Source organism: Etheostoma spectabile, chromosome 16 (genome assembly GCF_008692095.1).
Source record: "Etheostoma spectabile isolate EspeVRDwgs_2016 chromosome 16, UIUC_Espe_1.0, whole genome shotgun sequence".
NCBI classification, from domain to species: Eukaryota; Metazoa; Chordata; class Actinopteri; order Perciformes; family Percidae; genus Etheostoma; species Etheostoma spectabile.
The window spans coordinates 10,244,258-10,263,574 of NC_045748.1; the positions used below are offsets into that span (position 1 = coordinate 10,244,258).

Consider the following 19,317-nt stretch of genomic DNA (forward strand, 5'->3'; position numbering starts at 1 on the left):
GTTTTTATACACATCAATACCAGCTGTTGCCTTTATGGTTTACAGTGTTTTTCTTCTTCAATTCCAAACTTGTCATTTCTAGGAGAAAATGTACCCTACAACCTATTTCCTATCTTACTCCCATCATGATGGGATGTCCAGTAAGTCTGTGCTCCTGCGTGGGAAGAAAAGGGAGGAAATATTCATTGTGAATGAAAGGGACTTTTTCCACATCCCAGTCTAATTATTCCCCTTCAGGAAATTGTGTTCATTATCACATTCAACCACGCAGTGCCAAATCATAGGAGATTTTCATGAATGTTGTCTTTAGGGTGATTTTCACTTCAAGTTAGAAAGGATGTAAAAAAAAAAAAAACAACAATCCAAAAGGGCGATTTGGTCGTGTAATCACCCAAATCTCTCTCGAACGAGCATCATGAGTTTCTTTTTGCCTTTGTATATCTGTTTCAGGTTGTCTATGAATTGTGTGAACTGAATGTGTCCGTCATGCGCCATCAGGAACGTCTCCCTGGCTTTACTGAGGAACTCGATGAATTCGCTGTAGTGGCGTGGGCTGATGTGCGTCAGCCGAGAGTGTGTCGTGTTGATGTAGGCCCCGATCGTGGCGTCCAGCAGCTGCCTGAGTGGAGCCTTTTCCAGAGGCATCAGCTTCCCAGAGTTCCTGCGACTGTGCAGCGCCACCATGCCCGGCGTCGTTAACGTACATCGCCGCAAAATGTCCGACAAGACGGTGGCACACTTCACGCTCTTCACTACCAGGGGGATGACGGATGCAAGTTCGTTTTTCCCCAGCGAGTGGCTGAGCGCACACGCCCAGAGCACGTCGTTGATCGCCGGGTGTGTGTCTTGGTTGTAGCTGAGGTTCAGGTGAGTCATGGCTAATGTTGCTAGCTTGTACGCCCTCATAGGATAACCGCGGTGCTCCATGTAACGAGCTATTGTAAACAGCTGTGTGTAGTTCATTCCTGTGGCGGCCGCGTCCAGAACAATCTGATAGGCTGTCTCGAAGGCAATGTGGTCCTTCTCGCAGAGCGTCAGAGCTGAAAGGGCACAGTTTTGGGGGTCCTTCATGGCACACTGCAGGGCCAGGGTGCGGGCGGAGTTGGCCAGGTTCTCCTGCTGATGGCAGTCCAAATGCAGGCGTACGATGGTGCTGTTGGACATGACGGTGGTAGCCACGACGCTGGTGGCTTCGGTCGGGGTGAAGAGGGTGAACCAGCTCTGCATGATGCTGTCCAGTGCAAACACTCCTAGGTAGAGAGGAAAAGAAATGTGAGTTTAGGATTTAGGAATTACTGAGGGAAAGTTTTTCTGGCTGTTTTGGTGTTCCCCAAGGTTCAATAATAGGTCCCCTTTTTCTTTTAATTTTAAATTTTCTTCCATTTTGTAATGCTTTCCCTAAATATCATGTCCTCTTTCACTCTACGAAGGATATGAGTCGGATGAAACACCATAGTTGAATTCTTAAAGGATGAATCGTGACATTGTAGATTTTTAGACTTTGTATTGTCAACAGATATGATGAAAATACCAAAACCTTTTTTTCGCAGTTCCCCAGTTCAACAGTTCTTTGGTTCCAACTAAACATATAAATCTCTTGGGGAAAAAAACTCACAACAAGAAGAAACCTCCACCATGGTATGTACGTTCTCACGATGTCAATTTAGTGTGAATTCTCCCAGTTGGGAACTCATTTTTCCCATTATCAGTGACTGTGGTCCTGTTCTATGGAACAAGCTGCCTGATGACCTGGCCTTCATCACAACTGTGCCCACATCCAAGAACAAACTCAAAACCTTCTTATTTTGTGTGTGTGTGTGTGTGTGTGTGTGTGTGTGTGTTGTGTGTGTGTGTGTGGTGTGTGTGTGTGGTGTGTGTGGTGTGTGTGTGTGTGTGTGTGTATCAATTTGTATGGTCCAAATTGTATGTTTTTGATTGTCTTGTTGTGTTGATGCTTTTATTGTATACTTACATTATTCTATTCATGCTTTGTTGTACTACGTATGTTTTGTAATGTAAGCACTTTGGGTTTAAATGTACTTAAAAGGTGCTATATAAAATAAAATTGACATTATTCCGACAAAACACGATTGCAGCACAAATGCCGTATCTGGGAATGTCAACTAAAGTAAAAAAATAACTTGTGTATTCGTCCCGTGGTTCAGGTCCAAACAAACAAGCCAAACCGAAAATGTATTCTCTTTAGCAGATGTACCTAAATATATATATTATATAATATATAATATTATATATATATATATATATATATACTATAAATACTATATATTATATATATAGTTTTTTTTTTTTTTTTTTTTTTAAAGGCTTTCGCAATCATTACACTTTTAATAAATTCTAACACATTTAAAATGCCACCTTTTACTTTCGAATTGGATATCCCGTTTCTAATTCTCTGACATTTTATGGCCTGGCCCCACTCTACATCACCAACGGGCATGTTGTCAATGAGTCCATTCAAACTCACAGCAACAAGGACTCCTTGTCACTCCCCTTACATTCACAAGAAATCCTCTGGGAGAAGGTTTTTCCCCCCTACAGAGCGAGGTCCCTCTGGACACAGCTTCCTGTCCACTTCAGGGAAATTCCACCACTGGGATTCGGTATTCAAGTCCAAACACGAGGTCCACTTAATCAGCCCAAAGCCCCCAATCTTCCATAATTACTACCCTGCCAGTCATTCCTTCCGTCCCGCTAAGATCCCTCCAAAATCCACTTTTAACGACTTGTGAAGCTTGCCGTGGTTCACTAACCCTTCCTCAGCGGTGTGAAACCAAAGATCAACTGCTTTAAAAATAACTAGAGCTGCCAAGATTAATCCGTTTTTTGTCAACTATTAAATTAACCGGCAACTATTTTGATAATCAATTAATGGTTTGAGCCATTTTTTATGAACAAAAGAATGAGTCTCAGCAGAAGTTTGCAAATGTTAGCATGCTAACTTGCTAAACTAAGATGGTGAACATGCTTACGCCTGCTAAGCATCAGCATGTTAGCATAATTATTAGAAATGCAAAGATTAGTCAACTACTCAATTAATCGCCAATTATTTTGATAAACGATTAATTGGTTTGAGTAATCATTCTCTGATTCCAACTTCTTCAACGTGAATATTTTGTAGTGTCTTCACCTCCTCTGTGACAGGAAACTGAATATCTTTGAGTTATGGACAAAACAAGACATTTGAGGACCTTGTCTCAGGTATTTGGGAAACACTGATCCACGTTTTTCACCATTTTCTGACTCTTTATAGAACAAACAACTAATCCATTAATTGGGAAAATAATCAACAATGAAAATAATTGTTACTGTAGTTGCAGCCCTAAATATTGCCATCGTTAGCATTGTAATCTGCGAGAGTTAATCAACTTTACATGGTGATAAAAAAAACAAAAAACTCACCAGCTTCAGTAGCACAAGTGACCAGCCATCGCACCATCTCCCTCCTCCTCCAGTTCAAGGTAGACAGCGTCATTCTCATCACCTGCAAGAAGACACGAGGTTCCCTCAGAGTCTGAATGATATGAATTGTTTGTCCCGTATGTGTTCTTGCGTGTGTGTGTGTGTGTGTGTGTGTGTGTGTGTGTGTGTGTGTGTGTGTGTGTGTGTGCGTGTGTGTTTGTTATTTACCTGAAGACCCAGCTCCAGGGAGACTTTGAGCAGCGTGATGTCCGGCAGGCTGTCCATGAGAGTGGCGATTTTGAAGGCATCCTGGGCCAGTTTGAAGATGTGGGACGAGGAGTGGATGTTCTTCTGGATGGACTCTAACACTGTTTCGAGTTTACGAGCATCGCCTGGTGACACAACAAACAGAAGCAAAGTCATTCTCACCTTCCACTCTAGGCTTGAAATTCATCTATTTGTCTAATATGACCCATTTTATCTGATATTACATATCATTTTTGCAATCCTAGGTTGTACTTTGGTTACTTTTAACAAGAACTATAGTCTTGCATAACGTGTACACAAAACTATTTTATAGATGCTCTCAGGACTGTGCACCAGGTCCCCCCCCCCCCCCCTTTTCTGCACTACCTATACTTTATATTTTTATGTTTGTATTTTGTGTTGACACTGTAAAGGGGTTGCTTCAATCTCATTGCACAGGTACTGCACTTGTGTACAATGACGATAAAGGCATTCTATTCTATTTAGTGATGAAAAAACTGGAGTGACAGTGCTCATCTATGCATCTATGCGCATAGCTGTCTACAACCTGTTACATGTACATTTACTATTTTACCGCAAAACTGTTATTATACTATTTTCATATCTTTATGTCTTAGATTCTAATTGTATTGTGCCTTTCATTTTTTTTTTAAACATAGGACAGTAAAGGATTTAAACAGTACTTTTTGTAGTTTAGCTTCACTCCTACACTCATGTACTTTCAGATATCCGCCTTATTTCCCTGTTTACTGACTGCTTTCAGCCATATCAGAGCTGTGATGTGAAGTTAAAATGAGAAAAATGAGTCAACACAAGTCACAGTGAGCTGGAAGAAGCTGCACTGGCGCCACGGAGGGACGCCACACCGTCCAGACAGAGATGAAACAAAGTGGAATTTAAACCAGCAAAATATCTTATATTAAATAATTGTGTTGATGCTGCTGTTTTTCCGTCATTCTTTGGCTGCTAAAGGCCATGAAAAAAGGTATTAATTGCAGTCTGCGTGGTATTAAAAAGGTCTTACATATTATTTTGGGAACTCTGCAGGAACAATGCATGGTCGTGGTTGCTCATAGCTCAGTTCGGCTCACCACTACCCTAAATCAGTACATGATTGCCAGCTTTCCCCCCCCCCTTTTGGTTGTTTATAACAGCTACAAAACACTTTCCCCCTTCCACGTGGTCGGACACATTGTATGAACTAGTTTGTTTCGAGCGTACAAATACAAATAGCTGTGCATGTGTGTACCTTTAGCAGCAGTGAGCATGGTGGAGGCCAGTTCACACTGTTGGGTCTCTATGTGGCTGAGAGTGAACCAGCGGGGGAGGCGGTTGGGCACCACTGACACTATATGTTGAGGCCGAGACAAGTCACCAGAGGGGGACGTGGACTCCAGGACCGGCAACCTGAGCACAGAGGAGAAAAATTAGTGGTTTGTGAAGAAGTTATCAGATGTTCCTTTTATAGAATCAATGGATAGTTTTCCTCAGGTGGGTCTTCGCCTCAGGCCGTGAACACTGAGAATAGATTTTAAAATAAAATCCCTGTCAGATCCTCTTATAGCTGCTGTGAAACCGCATTGTTGTCATCAAAGAGTCCTTTTTAATTTAAGTCGGGAATTAAAAAAATATATAAAGATTCAGCGTACATGTCATACAAATCAAAGGGGTTTAATTTGGGCGAGAGCCTGTGAAGTTTGGTAACACCCGTGGTGGTCAGGGAGGAAACCAACAGCTTGTATTTATTATTCACACATTTTTATAAAACTCGTTTTCAGCAGCGTTGAATTATTTAGTGAATATTCCAGCAAAAGGAGGTTTTGTCATTAAACAGTGCCCCAGATAGCTTCGAAATCTGCCTCCCTTTTTCCTCTCGGTCTCCATCCCACAATCGTTCACAACCAAATGAGACTTGAAGGAGGCAGAGGAGCGGAGTTACATTTAAAGGTTGTGTCCAGTCCAGGGCAGCGTCTCCCTGCTGCATTCTTTATTTCTGTTCCTCCTCTCATCACTTGGAGTACGTCCACACTAAGCCGGGAACATCTGTAAACCTGTGAATCTTTTTTTTTCTTCTCAAATTTCACCCCTTTGTACAGACCTTTTTGCCATTTTTCCCCCCCAAATACACGTTCCAGAGTGTGTGAATCTTAAAACGACGGCTAGCTAGGTCAGTGTATACAAAGAAAAACAAGCTTTTGGGACTGTGAGGCAGTAAAGTTGACAATAATGCCTCTAACTTACTCTGCAACCGCCATTTTTAATGTCAGTATAGCCAAATATGCTGCACAACTGTTGTCATTAACCTGTTTTTATGTTGATTTACTCCAACCATAAAATAATTATTTAAAAAGACAAAGCAAAAGAGCTCCAGCCATTTATTTGTTGTTTGGGCGTTTCAATGTGGACAGAGATCTCTCTCTCTCTGAAATGAAAATCCTTTTGGCATCCACCAGCATTTAAAGATTGCACAGCGCTGGCTTAATTTTTCTGTTAAAGTGACGTATTTTTGTAATTCAGACATCAGTGTCTTTTACAGCTTTATTTATTTAGAACATTTATTTAAAGCCGTCCCTTCAGAAAAACGTGATTATTCGATCGCATAATTCAATGCATAGCCAGCCAATGTCCGCATATTTATGCGGGGGCTGCATTTTTTTCCAAATACGCGGCACTTTCACCGCATAAATTGACGATTTCCACGCAAAATAATGCTCAATGCTTATTCAGACATGACTTTAACATTATCGGATTAAAGTAACGAGGTCCAGAAGGAGTCACACACAGCAGCTTTAAACAAGGAAGGGTTTCTACTCACCGCATGGCCCTCAGTGCAATTTTGTACGCCAGTTCGGCGTCATGAGGTAGCAGGGAGGTGAAGAGATACTTGGCAAAAGTGTGCATGGGGACGCTTTCTCTGTAGAGTAACTCCCCCAGACCACTGTAAGGACCAGCTGGAAGAAACACAAAGCAAAACAACGGACAACGCTACAGTTCAGTCTGTACAGAGTCCAGAGAAGAGCGTTGAGACATCAACGGACAAACACAGAGCGGCCCGATAGTTCCCACGTGACCGCACAGTGACCTTGTGTGTGTGTGAGATTATTTCCCCATCCTGACATGTCAACAAAAGTTTGACACCGCTGTTTTAAAACACACACGGATCTGAACAGCGTGACTCAGCTGTGACTGATGATCACTTTGTTTGTCAAACACTACGAACGGACAGAGACTTTTGTCCTGGCCTCTGAGCGGAGACTTCCTGACACATCATGTGAGTGTAATGGCTTCTAAAACTAATTTGTCTAAACAATTACTCACTAGACGCCATTTTAACACACAGCTACTCACATATGTTAAATAAAACAGACCTTTACAAGTGAAATTAAATTTAAAAAAAAAGGAGCATACTTAAAACTTTCTTCTTGTTTCTTTTATATCTTTGTTACGGTTGCAAACTTTTGTTCAAAGGAGTTTTCCAGGTACCGTCTACACCCGATTCTATTATTGAATCCTCACATCCGCAAAATACTTAACACAACATACTTTAAGATGCTTCTACGTTTGAGTCTTACTCACCGTCTAGCAGGGAAGCGGCTTGTTTCCGGAAGATCTTCACCAACGTGTCGTCTAAATCGACTTCTTGAAGCTTGGCCAATAGCTGCTCTTCGTTGCGACACACTTTCTCCTGAGCGTAAAGGCCGTCCGGCATCACCCTCTGCTGCCCTAAACCAATCAGAGCCGTCTCCACGGCCAGCGACACAAACGAGTCTCCCTCCTCCAGGAAACGCTGCGTCGGGAAAACAGGATGCTCCGTCCTCCTCCCTGATCCCAGCGGGCCTGAGGGTGAAGCAGAGGGAGTGGGTGAGATATGACTTAGCGGGGGGGTGGGGGGGTGGGGTGTTCCCTTTAGGCTGGGGGTTGAGCCGAGTATTGATAAATCTATTGATCTATTTGTTCATTCTGGTGTTCTTTTTCAGAGTGTGTATCCTCCTGAGGATGGTAATCATGCGTTTTAATGGCTTAATGATGTCTTGGCAGACCTCACATTTCATCCCAGGAGGCTAAACAGTCCCTAATGAACACACACACAAAGACACACAAAGACACACACACACACACACAAAGACACACACACACACACACACACACACACACACACACACACACACACACACACACACACACACACACACACACACACACACACACACACACACACACACACACACACACACACACACACACACACACACACACACACACACACACACACACACACACACACACACACTTTTAATTGAAAACTTTCCCAACTTCTTGGCTTTGTCACTTCAACTCATTCAGATGAGAAACAAACTCTATCCGAGTCCAGAACCATCTCTGTCTGCATAATTAATGCATTTTAATTGGAGTGTTTTTCCTGCTGCATTTCTTATTCATGAGCTGTTATTGGAGGATGACTGCAGGCCAATCAGCATGTCTGTGTCATCGCTGCTGATTGCAACCTGAGGGCCCGCAGCTCTGACAGGAAGTCACAATCACTGCAGTGTAAACGATTGGCACTAACACACACACTGAAGTGGCATTTAGAGGGTTTTGTTACTAGAGTGTTTCCATTTTTTTTTTGCTACATTATACTTTAATTGCACTACACCTCTGAGGGAAATATTGTACTTTAACTCCAATGTTGGAGCAATTAGAAACAGATTTTACATTAAAACACCACAATCGATTAATCTAGTGGTTCCCAACATGTTTGGCTTACAGCAGGGTCTAGTTGGGGCTCCTTGTCAGATATAAATAACAGTTCAAGGCCCCAAAAACAGCAAAGATTGCAGAAAAGTCCAAAAATGAATGTATATTTGTGTATTTGCTTGGTTTCTGCTTCTTTTCTCTGCGTTTTATCACCTCTCGACCCCTCCGATTTATCTGGTGATCCTTTGGAAGGCCCGATCCCTAAGTTGAGAACCTCTGGACTAAACATCTAACTGTATGTAAAGTAGATAAAGTAGCTCCACCTGTAGCAGCTACAACAGTAACATGCTGTTCTAACATTGATGCTTCAGTGTTAACATCTAATAATGTCACAGAATCAAGAGATCAGGAGACATTTTACGAAGTACTTTTATGGCTGATATTTCTGAATGCAGGGCTAAGGAATACAGTCACATTGTTGTATTGGTATTTTTACTTATGATAAAAGGATCTGAGTACTTCTTCCAGAGCTGTGTATCTGTGTACGTACCTGAGAAGTCGAGCAGAGTGGCGGCTGCGTCCTCGCCGCCCCTCCCCGTCTCCATTAGGGTGCTGAACAGCGTGCCGATGGGGTCCAGTGGGTGGCCCACCCAACCCTCCAGGTTGGTGACTGACGTTATGCCTTTATGAAGCAGCTCTGCAGTAACCCAAACACAAATGTATTAAGCTCCTTTGGTGAACCAAATTTAATTTAAGAGTGCATATTTGGACTTAGACTAGACTTAGACTTAGACTAGACTTAGACTTAGACTAGACTTAGACTTAGACTTCTCTTTATTGATCCTTTGGGATGACTCCCGCAGGAAATTGAAAGTTCCAGCAGCAGTTTTTAGCAAGAACAAAGAAATAAAAAATAGATAAAAAGACAGTATAAAGACAACAAAATACCAATAAAAATAATAACAACAATAAGAACATTTTGATGCCGGTTTCACAGTCGTACCGGTCAAACCAGGACCAATAATACTACAATTATGTGTTTAGGTACATGTTGACATCATGCTTTGTCAGTACTTCCCAGCTTTATAACACAATAATTCCTTGTAATGTAATGTAATAAGTAATGAAATTTATCACTTAACGTGACCTGGATCCACAAATGTGGCAGAAAATTGATGGCAGGAGTAAGTTAAAGAAAAACTTTTATTTTATATGAATTTCTCCAACCAGCGGGCAAACACATGCACAAAAAAATAATAACTAATGTTTCTGTGCATGACATGCAAGAAAACACGATGTAAATGAAATTCAAGACTTTAAAAAGGTGCCCTGCCCCACAAAAGTCTGACGTCATGTTGCCTGAGCTCATTACTATTCGTGAGCTCGTCCGGTTGCGCTGGGTAAAGGATGCTGATAGCCAGGCTCTCATTGGCTAGCTTTTAACCAATCAGAGTCAAGCAGCTTAGCTCGTTGAATATTAATGAGAACTGGCACTAATTGATGGAAGTCTTCCTGCAGGCTTTCTATACCACGCTAGCATGGTTTGAAACAAGGTAACCAAGGCATTTTAAAGAGTCCATCGTAGACCTTCAGACATTACCACAAAATAATGAAATACATGTGGCAGGGCACCTTTAACCCAAGCCTTTTCTTTTAGGGAATTTAATGTTTTTTAACACTTTTTTTAGACTGTAACATGGTGTTACACTGAAACACTGAGGCAGAAAATACTAGGTGGGCATACTTATATTTAAAGGCAGAGCTAATTAAACATACTGACAGGACATCAGAGGAATGTAAACACTTATAAGCTTTCGCAACACAGCGTCACATCAATTTCCCGCCGGAGTTTAAATATGTAAACTTGCGCAAATATACGAGGAACGCAGCAAATTTGCGTGTTTCCATTGACTTTGTATTTAATCGCGCCCTGGAAGCGCCACGTTCTCACTGTTGGATTACTGAACTTATTTCTATAAAATTATAATAATAATAATAATAAAAAAATCTTCAAATCATGCTGGAATTGTCCTTTAAACGTTGAGTTTCCCAAGGCCACAAAAGCTTTGTATAAATAGGAATTCATGCTCTAATAAGCCTTGAATTGGTTACGAGCCAAAATCTCTAATATTAGCAACTGGACGGCAGCGTAAGAAGCATCAGTTAAACGTAAAAAATCGGCACTGAACCAAAGGCTGAAGCAGAAACTGACCTTTTTTGTGAGTGCGGAAGAACTCCAGCTGTTTCTGCTGCTGCCTCCGCAGCGTGTTGACTATGGCGATGGCTAGCCGGAGGGCTTCCTTGGGGTACCCGTGTGATCTGAGCGCGTCCACCCGGGCACATGCAGTCGGAACGTGCTCTGCAGCAGAAGAAGAAGAAAAGATATGTTGACGTCTCCCTCTATTTATTTCTCATCCGTTCAAAGCCATCCGACCCTCTAAACCACCGCTCTCTCACCGTGCCACAGGGGCCACCCTCGGGCGTCGAAGAGGGAGCTGTTGAGGTTGTCATGGTAACAGTAGTTGGTGTAGTGGTCCTCTGTGATGATGTGCTGCAGGTGGGGGTCCAGCCAGTGCAGGTCGCAGGCCTCGATCGCTCGCGTGAACACCGTCCGGTGGGGCCGAGTCAGCGAATCTGAGAGAGACCAACACGAGATGGCAGGTGTTAAAACTGTGTGTGGGGGGGGGGAGCTGAGGCAAAGATAGTACATAAGGTGAAAGAAACAGGTGCATGCTGGGAAGTTAGTTACTGTAGTTTAGCCCCCTGGCTAATAACACAGTCAGCAGTTGCAGCAGCACATTGAGGCTATTTAACTACTTTTAACCACTCAGACTTCTGCAATTTGCATCAATATTCATTGTCTGTCTCAGAGTTTGCATAACTTAGTCAAACATGAACACGCAGTCATGATACACATATTTCTAGATTCAGTGAATCTTACGCTTTCCAACAATATCTTTGCCCCTGACGTCCGTCACAAATAAATGTCCATGAAGCCACTTTGCCACAGAAAAAAAACTATTTATAACTAGACTTTGCCAGAGAAAGTTTTTAAGTTCTCCTTAAGTGTCAAAGTAATCCAGTGACATGAACTAGTTACTAATAGCTACTTTAGCATATTTTTTAATTGTGCCAAAATGTAAACAAATATAGGCTGAAAAACATTATTCCTGTTTACAGCTCCAACATTATGGGAACTGTAGTTCTAACAATTAGAAATATAAGTAATATTAAGGATTGATCAAACAAAAAACATTAGCATGAACTTTTTTCCTGTTGCATTATTAACATTAGTTTGATTCAGAATGACTATTCTGTCTATTTATGTAGACGTGGGGGCTCACAGTGTTGAAAACGTCGATAACGCAACACATGCAGGGCCGTCACGGACCAACCAGCCGCAGCAATAACAGCGTCTGTCTTCTCATTGGAAACATTTTCATCTCCGTCTGATTGAAATGCTCGTGCGTCTGGATTTTCTCAGATTTGATGGGAAAAGCTGCAGGACCTCGACTGTGTTATTAGGCTCATTCTATTAGGCACACTAAAAAGTTAATAAGGCTCGCAGGCACAGAGATTGAAGGAAGGAGACTTGATTAAAAGATAGGGGGAAGATACACGACCTAATAGTGTTAATAGAGGAGGAGGAGGAAGAAGAGGAGGAGGAGGAAGAAGAAGAGGAGGAGGAGGAGGAGGAGGAGGAGGTGCTGCCGTAGAGAGGATTTGGGAGGAAAAGGGAGGCGATGTCTCTTTTTCGGGTGTCATCTCACCTGGGTTGCCAGGAGGGCCCTGGGGCAGAGCGTTGGTCAGATTGGTCAGCTCGCTGCCATGGTTACCGTCCTCCAAGGGGCAGACATCCACGCTGTTCCACCTGCGAAGCTGTCGAAGCCAGAAACCCTTCTGCTCGGGCTTATAGTGGGGGTTCAGCACAATGCACATCCACAGGGCTCCTACACACACACACACACACACACACACACACACACAAAACCCACACACACACACACCACACACGGACACACACACACAATTTTATGGCAAAAATATAAATCACAAAACAAGATGCTTTATCACCCTCTTTAAACAGATGTAAAGTAGCGCTATATAATATAATATATATCTATATATATATAGATATATATATTATATATAAATATTATATATAATACTATACATATATACATACTGTCAGGAGAAGAATGCGTCACTTCCAGCAATGGTCTCGGTATTGCAAAACAGGTGTGGAAAGGTAGTTAAACATGTTTTAAATACCAGTTTAACTGAGTTAACAGGCTATTTTATTATATTATTATATACTGTATGATTAAATTGGAGACGGGTCTGCGAATTGCTTTTGCACATAATAAGAAGTATAGTTGCGACTAACGATTATTTTCATTATCGATTATATTATTATTATTATATTATTTTCTTGGACTAGAAATGAAAAAATAAAGAAAAATGGCCGTTATTATTTCCCAAAGTCCAAGGTAATGTTTTCAAATGTCTTATTTTGTCTGAAGAAACTGTCCATAAACCCCAAATAGTTGGTTTACAGTGATACAAAACAGAGAAAAGCAGCCAACTATCATATTGGTGAAGCAGAAGTGTGCAAACGTGAGCTGAGACCACCTGCATTGTCTAAAAACACGAAGACACTGGATACAGATTGGAAAAGGAACACACAAAGAGAAAGGAGGAGGTAACAATGAACATGTCAAAGGATAAATAAGGGATGACAGATGACAAAATGAAACGGGAGAAGAAAAGAGAGGAAGTGAAGTGAGAAAAAAACGGGAGGAGAGGTGAGGGGAGGGAAGGGGGGAGTGAATGAAGGAGGGAGGCTGAGGATGGGGGGATGGGACAGGAGAAGAGGGGCTTTATTCTCTCCGTCTCTTTGTTAGCGCTGCTTCAAGGACAACAACGAGGAGGGAAAACAGAGCGCCGAGAAAACGATGTCAGACACATCAGAGTGACGAAATGCAGAGCAAGAATCTACAACAGCAGGGAGGTTGGGGGGGGGGGTCTGATTAAAGAAAAACAAAGGGGGAGGGGGCGGGGGGGGGATGAGAAGATTGTAATGTCATCCAATACAAGTTGCACCACAGTGTTGGTAGGAATGAAGCCGACTTATTTTTATGTTATATTGATCGCAAGTAAATAAGCAAAAGTCATTGTTCTTGTTTTATCTTGTGACTGCAACAGAGAGTAAAGGTGCTTCTGCACAGGTAGGGTATGGTGGGGTATTTTTACACAGTATATCAGGGCTGTAACGCTTTGTGTATTCGTGTCGAAATGCCAAGGTGCGGGGGTCGCGGTCCGGTGGTATGTAGATTGGGAACGTGATGGGGACTAAAGATCACAAGTTCTGCCAGGAAACTCCTAACCACACGCTGTTAGCAACAACTGCATAGGTTACCAATTAGGTTTTGCCACTGTACCAAACTCAAACCAAATAATGACTCCTGAACTGGGGTAAGACCGAACCAGGACTTCTGTGTACCATTACACCCCTAAAAGAGATATATATGTGTATCTTTTTTGTTTTGTTTTGTTTTTTTGGTCTGTTTAAAATAAGGTTTACTGAAGATTTACACCACAAAGATGTGAGATCTCCGTTCCAGTCACATTAACAATTTCCAACAGCCCAAGGTGACGTCTTCAAATGTTTTATTTTGTCCGGCCAACAGTCAAACTATATTCAGTTTACAATGACATAAAACAGAGAAACGCAACAAAACGGAAACGGAAACATTTGTATTAGCTGATTTTTTTGTCGATCAACTAACAATTACGGTAATTGCCTAATTGGCATAAAAGTGGCATAAAATGCACATACAAATACAGTAAAAGTACTTTCAAATTGTATTTATGTGTTTGTGTGTGTGTGTGTGTGTGTGTGTGTGTGTGTGTGTGTGTGTGTGTGTGTGTGTGTGTGTGTGTGTGTGTGTGTGTGTGTGTCTCTTACCTAGTTCGTCCCACAGCTGCCTGTACTTGTCAGTCATGGTGGTTCCCTGTTGCCTCCACAGCGCCAGTCTGGGGTCGCCCATGAACTGCTCTGTGATCAGCGTTAACATGCGAGCTCCGTTGGAGTCCCTCATCTTCAGCATCTCTCTCACCTGCAGACGTTGGGGGGGTGGGGGGGTGGGGGGGTTGGCATTGTGGGTAAACGTTGCCGTTCAGCTGCCGCAGCGCAGTATGATGGTGTTTGTTGGAAATGATTGAGTTACCTTGCTGAACAGTAAGTTGAGCTGCTTCCCCGAGCCATGGTACCCGCCCTGGGAGAGAAAGAGCTTGACCTGTTCCTGAACCTGCTCCTCGTCCAGATGCCAGCAGTTCTCATCGTCCACGCTGGCGCCCGCCGTCGGATCTGGAGCTCCTGCACACGACAAAAGGAAGTCAGCCATTACAAGAGGTCATCAAACTAAACTGATGTTTATTTTCATTGAGTGGTTTACTTCATTCAGTCGCAAAGAAGTACTCCTATTGTTAAGTAAAAGTAGCAATACCACAGCGTAGAACTACAGGTATCATTCAAGTACAAAAGTATTAGTAGGACTCGATTAAAAAACTTTCTCCAATAAAATTGATTTTTGAGTGCTCTGAAATTGATTAATAAAAGCCCCAAATCAATCTTTTATTATCTTCCTTTTCACCATGGATGTACAGTATAACCGACCACAAAGGTAATGTAAACATTAACCTGCTGCATTAAAAAGAAGAATTTAATATTTTGCTTCTTGCTTGTAAATTTTACAGCAGAGGTTTTCTGAGAATCTCTTTTAAATCCAAGACATTGATTTGTATTGTAACAGAGTTTCCCTAACCTAATTGATTTAGGATCGGAATTAATTCCTAAAATCATTGGGGATACCAAGTCCTAAGTATGAAAATATAAATAAAAGTACTCATTATGCTGAGGGACCCATTTCAGAATCATATACTATACATAATATCAGTGGTTCATAATTATGAATGCATTAATGTGTTCATTGCAGCTGGTAATGGTAGAAATCATTTTAATTACTTTATATACACTGCAGGGGAGCTTGTTTATTCTCCCCATGGTCAAGTCTTAATCTATGATAAGACAGCATCATTTATCGTTTTTTCCTTTATTATAGTGGATAGACATGAAAGGGGGAGAGAGATGGGGGGCGACACGCAGCAAAGGGCCGCAGGTCGGATTCGAACCCGGGCCGCTGCAGGACTCAGCCAACATGGGGCGAACGCTCTTACTAGATTTGTTTCATTAACCAGAATCTCCAAAGTAACTTGTAACAAAAGTTATCAAATAAAAGTATAAAGTAGCAGATATAACAAATACTCAAGTACCTCAAATTTATACTTGCGTAAATGTACTGTCTTAGTGGTCCCCTAATACGTATCTGAAGTCTCTTTTATATAGACCTTGTGGTCCCCTAATACTGTTTCTGAAGTCTCTTTATATAGACCTTAGTGGTCCCTAATACTGTATCTGAAGTCCTTTTATATAGACCTTAGTGGTCCCTAATAATGTATCATGAAGTCCTTTATATAGACCTTAGGGTCCCTAATACGTATCTGAAGTCTTTATATTGACCTAGTGGTCCTAATACGTATCTGAAGTCTCTTTATATAGACCTTAGTGGTCCCCTAATACTGTATCTGAAGTTCTTTTATATAGACCAGTGGTCCCCTAATACTGGATCTGAAGTCTCCTATTATATAGGCCTTAGTGGTCCCCTAACCTGGATCTGGGTGACATAGAAGCGACAGTTGCATTAAGGGTGCTGTGCTCGGTGGCCACTGTGTTGAATGTAAACAATAATCTGCTGGTCGCTGCTCTGTCGTGTTACACCCGCAATCATCTTTTTTCACCCCTACGTTACTTATGTTTCTGTGACGCCTAAAACACATTCTTTCAACTTTCATTCCAAGCCATACTGACCTGATTTAAGTGGTGTGTGTGTGTGTGTGTGTGTGTGGTGTGTGTGTGTGTGGGTGTGTGGTGTGTGTGTGTGTGTGTGGGTGTGGGTGTGTGTGTGGTGTGATATCAAAGTGTTTTCCTCTGTTCCCCTAAACAGCTTATTTTTCCTGAGTTGTCTCGGAGGAAGTCAGCTGCCGATGGACATCCACTGATGCGAGCTAGAACATCTAACACACGTACAGTATATGCATTAGGCTTGGGGTGTGTGTGTGTGTGTGTGTGTCGTGTGTGTGTGTGTGTGTGTGTGTGTGTGTGTGTGTGTGTGTGTGTGTGTGTTTGCATGCATGTTAAAAAGGGGGGAGGCTATCAGGTTCTTCCACTAAAATCACCAACAACCAGCATTAATCCCGCCCCTCCACTCACCGTGAACCTGGTTGATCTCCGAGTTCTGCGACAGGATCTCGTCGGCCAGTTTCTGAGCCGTCGGCAGCACCTCGGTGTGATGCACCGTGATCAAGTACTGAACAAACTTCTGCAGCTGATCTCTGTTCATTTGGAATAGAGTCTCTGAGATGGGCAGACGCAGTTTGACCTGCTCGGGCTTCCGTACTCGGTACAGCGAGAGCGCCACGACGTGGGCACAGTAGAAGATGTCCTTGTTGCCGCAGCCGCACGTTACCGCGGTGATTTTGCAGCGGTCGAAGCTGACGCTCACGTTGCAGAGCAGCTCGGGCTCGGAGGATGTGGCAGGTTCCCTTACTGTGCCGCTGAGGTGAAACCCTGCAGAGAAACAGACAACAGATTTACAGTTAATCATCTGCAAGTGATGAGTCGATACGGCTCTTTTTCTTTGTCATGTTTTGCCACATGGCCAATATCAGCTCTCTTTTAGCTATGTTTTGGTCTCTACCAAGCTGCTAAACTCCTGTGTTCATCAGATAGGTGCTAACTGTGTCCATCAGTCTTTTTGTGCTGGACAGTGGGCGGTAAGTTTTTAGAGCAAAGAGAGTGAACCAAAACCAAAATAATGAATTAAAAGTTGCTCTGGTTTCACAACATCTGGCCAAAGGACTACAGTTGGAAATTAGCCGGCTGGCTAACACTGGAACATTTACAGAGATGTTGATTAATGTGTGTTGTCATTATAAATAAATGAATGAAATGAAATAAAAGGCTCCGTGGAGCTAAAAAGAACTGCATAGTTGGCTGATAATACGAGCGAAGCCTTTTACAAACAATAAACATGTGTTCCATTAATATTATGTATAAGTGTTGCTTTAAATGCCCCAAAATAAAAAGGCCACTTACACAAATAAACAACTCTCTGCCTACCATCAACGCAGAGACTCCCTATCAGTGTGGTTCAACCTAACTTTGATCCTGTCAGGAAAGCGCTGACAGGGTGAAAAAAAAAAGTAAAAAAGGAGAGAGGGAGAGGGAGAGGGGGCGAGAGAGAGATTTGAGTGAAAGGACAGGGAGGCAAGCGTAAAGTTCCTCAAAATATTCTCATTTCCTTTTCATTTCCGCTCCACAACGCCTACATATACATACAGACAGAAACCCTCTCACTAGCTGAAACCTATAGGTCTCATTGTGTGTTTAGATATAAGTCCCAGATGTCAATGTAGGTTTGACCTTGCGCTTCTTGAACTCAGATTTCTTGAAGCTCAGGTATCTGAGTCCCGGGCAAGAAAATAAACCCCGATGCTTTCTGATTGGAAGAGGAGGATCCTTTTCCATCTTTACAAAAACCCAAGACTAACGCATTGGAAAACACGGTAGCTCGATACACTCGATTTAAATACTGTGGGACAAACCGGATGAGACTGAGCAGACGGACATGAGATGATTAGGCACGCAAACTATACACTTTATGACCAAAATAATTCTGTAATGACAAGAAGTAGACAATGCGAGTGTGTGAGAGTGCGACTGGGTTAGTGGCTTACCAGTGATAACAGATGGTGTCAGAACCACGGTCAGAGCCAAACTGGGGCAAACAGTAAGACTTTATCATCTGTGTGCGTACATTTACTGAATGTCTGTACTGTTACAGTTTCACTGTAGGGGATGTTATGTAAGTCGGAAAAGCAACTCGATATGTAAGATAAGATAAGTCTTTATCTAGAAGCATTGCAGTACAAATTTGGAAAAAGTGCACATATATGGAGTGCAAATAAAAACAAAATGTAAATGATCAAGAGTAAGCAGTCCGGCAACTAAGGGTTATTTTCATAATCGATTCATCTGTCATTAATTTTTCCTGATTAATCGATTAGTTGTTTGGTCTATAAAGTGTCAGAAAAGTGCGAAAAATGTTGATCGGTGTTTCCCAAAGCCCAAAAATGTCTTGTTTTGTCCACAACTCAAAAGATACTCAGTTATACCGTCACAGAGAAGTGAAGAAACTAGAACGTATTCACATTTAAGGAGCTGCAATCAGAGAATTTTAAACTTTTTTCATCAAATATCACTCAAACCGATTAATCGATTATCAAAATAGTTGATAGTCAGCTCTAGTTGATTATCAGTGAGATGCAAAAGTCCAATGTATACACCGCCCAAAATACAAACAGGGGGTCGGTAAGTGTCATGCAAATAAAAACCGGTCTACGGTGAGATGCAAATCCAAAACAAACACATGTCAAAAAGTAAACAGTTGAAGGTCAGGCTCATAAAGAATCAAAAAAATAAAAAAATACCAGCAGTGTTGTTCACCCTGGAACATTAGCTGTGAGGTTTGATTTCCACTTTGCTCAAATGTTCCCATACACGCACACCACAGAGCTGACACAGAGCAGCTGGGTGGAGGATGATGAAAGCAGAGGAGGTGTGTGTGTGTCTGCATGTGTGTGTGGCGCGGCTCGTGTGATGCGGAGCTGAGCAAAAACAAAAAGAGACAAGACAATAGTCTGAGAGTGAAACTTCTATAGAAATAGACGAGAGAAAACAAAACAAGGTGTCAGTTCTTACTGGTGCTGAGCAGATTACAGCCCGACAGATAAAGGATTTTTAAGGCCGATACC

The 19,317-nt window shown here is 42.1% G+C and overlaps 1 protein-coding gene across 1 annotated transcript in view; it reads right to left on the reverse strand.

Annotated features, from left to right (window-relative positions):
- Positions 1-52: 52 nt before the first annotated feature.
- The window catches only part of zswim6 (zinc finger, SWIM-type containing 6), a 44,661-nt gene continuing 25,396 nt past the window's right edge, over positions 53-19,317 (reverse strand). Inside the window, exons 2-14 of the mRNA XM_032539150.1 lie at positions 16,715-17,071; positions 14,613-14,761; positions 14,351-14,501; positions 12,153-12,332; positions 10,840-11,016; positions 10,595-10,741; positions 8,933-9,079; positions 7,264-7,524; positions 6,503-6,638; positions 4,937-5,094; positions 3,649-3,812; positions 3,421-3,502; positions 53-1,250 (exon numbers count right to left, since the gene is read on the reverse strand). Coding sequence (XP_032395041.1) covers positions 388-1,250; positions 3,421-3,502; positions 3,649-3,812; positions 4,937-5,094; positions 6,503-6,638; positions 7,264-7,524; positions 8,933-9,079; positions 10,595-10,741; positions 10,840-11,016; positions 12,153-12,332; positions 14,351-14,501; positions 14,613-14,761; positions 16,715-17,071 — 2,972 coding nt within the window. The 3' untranslated portion in view covers positions 53-387. The remainder of the gene's footprint in view (positions 1,251-3,420; positions 3,503-3,648; positions 3,813-4,936; positions 5,095-6,502; positions 6,639-7,263; positions 7,525-8,932; positions 9,080-10,594; positions 10,742-10,839; positions 11,017-12,152; positions 12,333-14,350; positions 14,502-14,612; positions 14,762-16,714; positions 17,072-19,317) is intronic.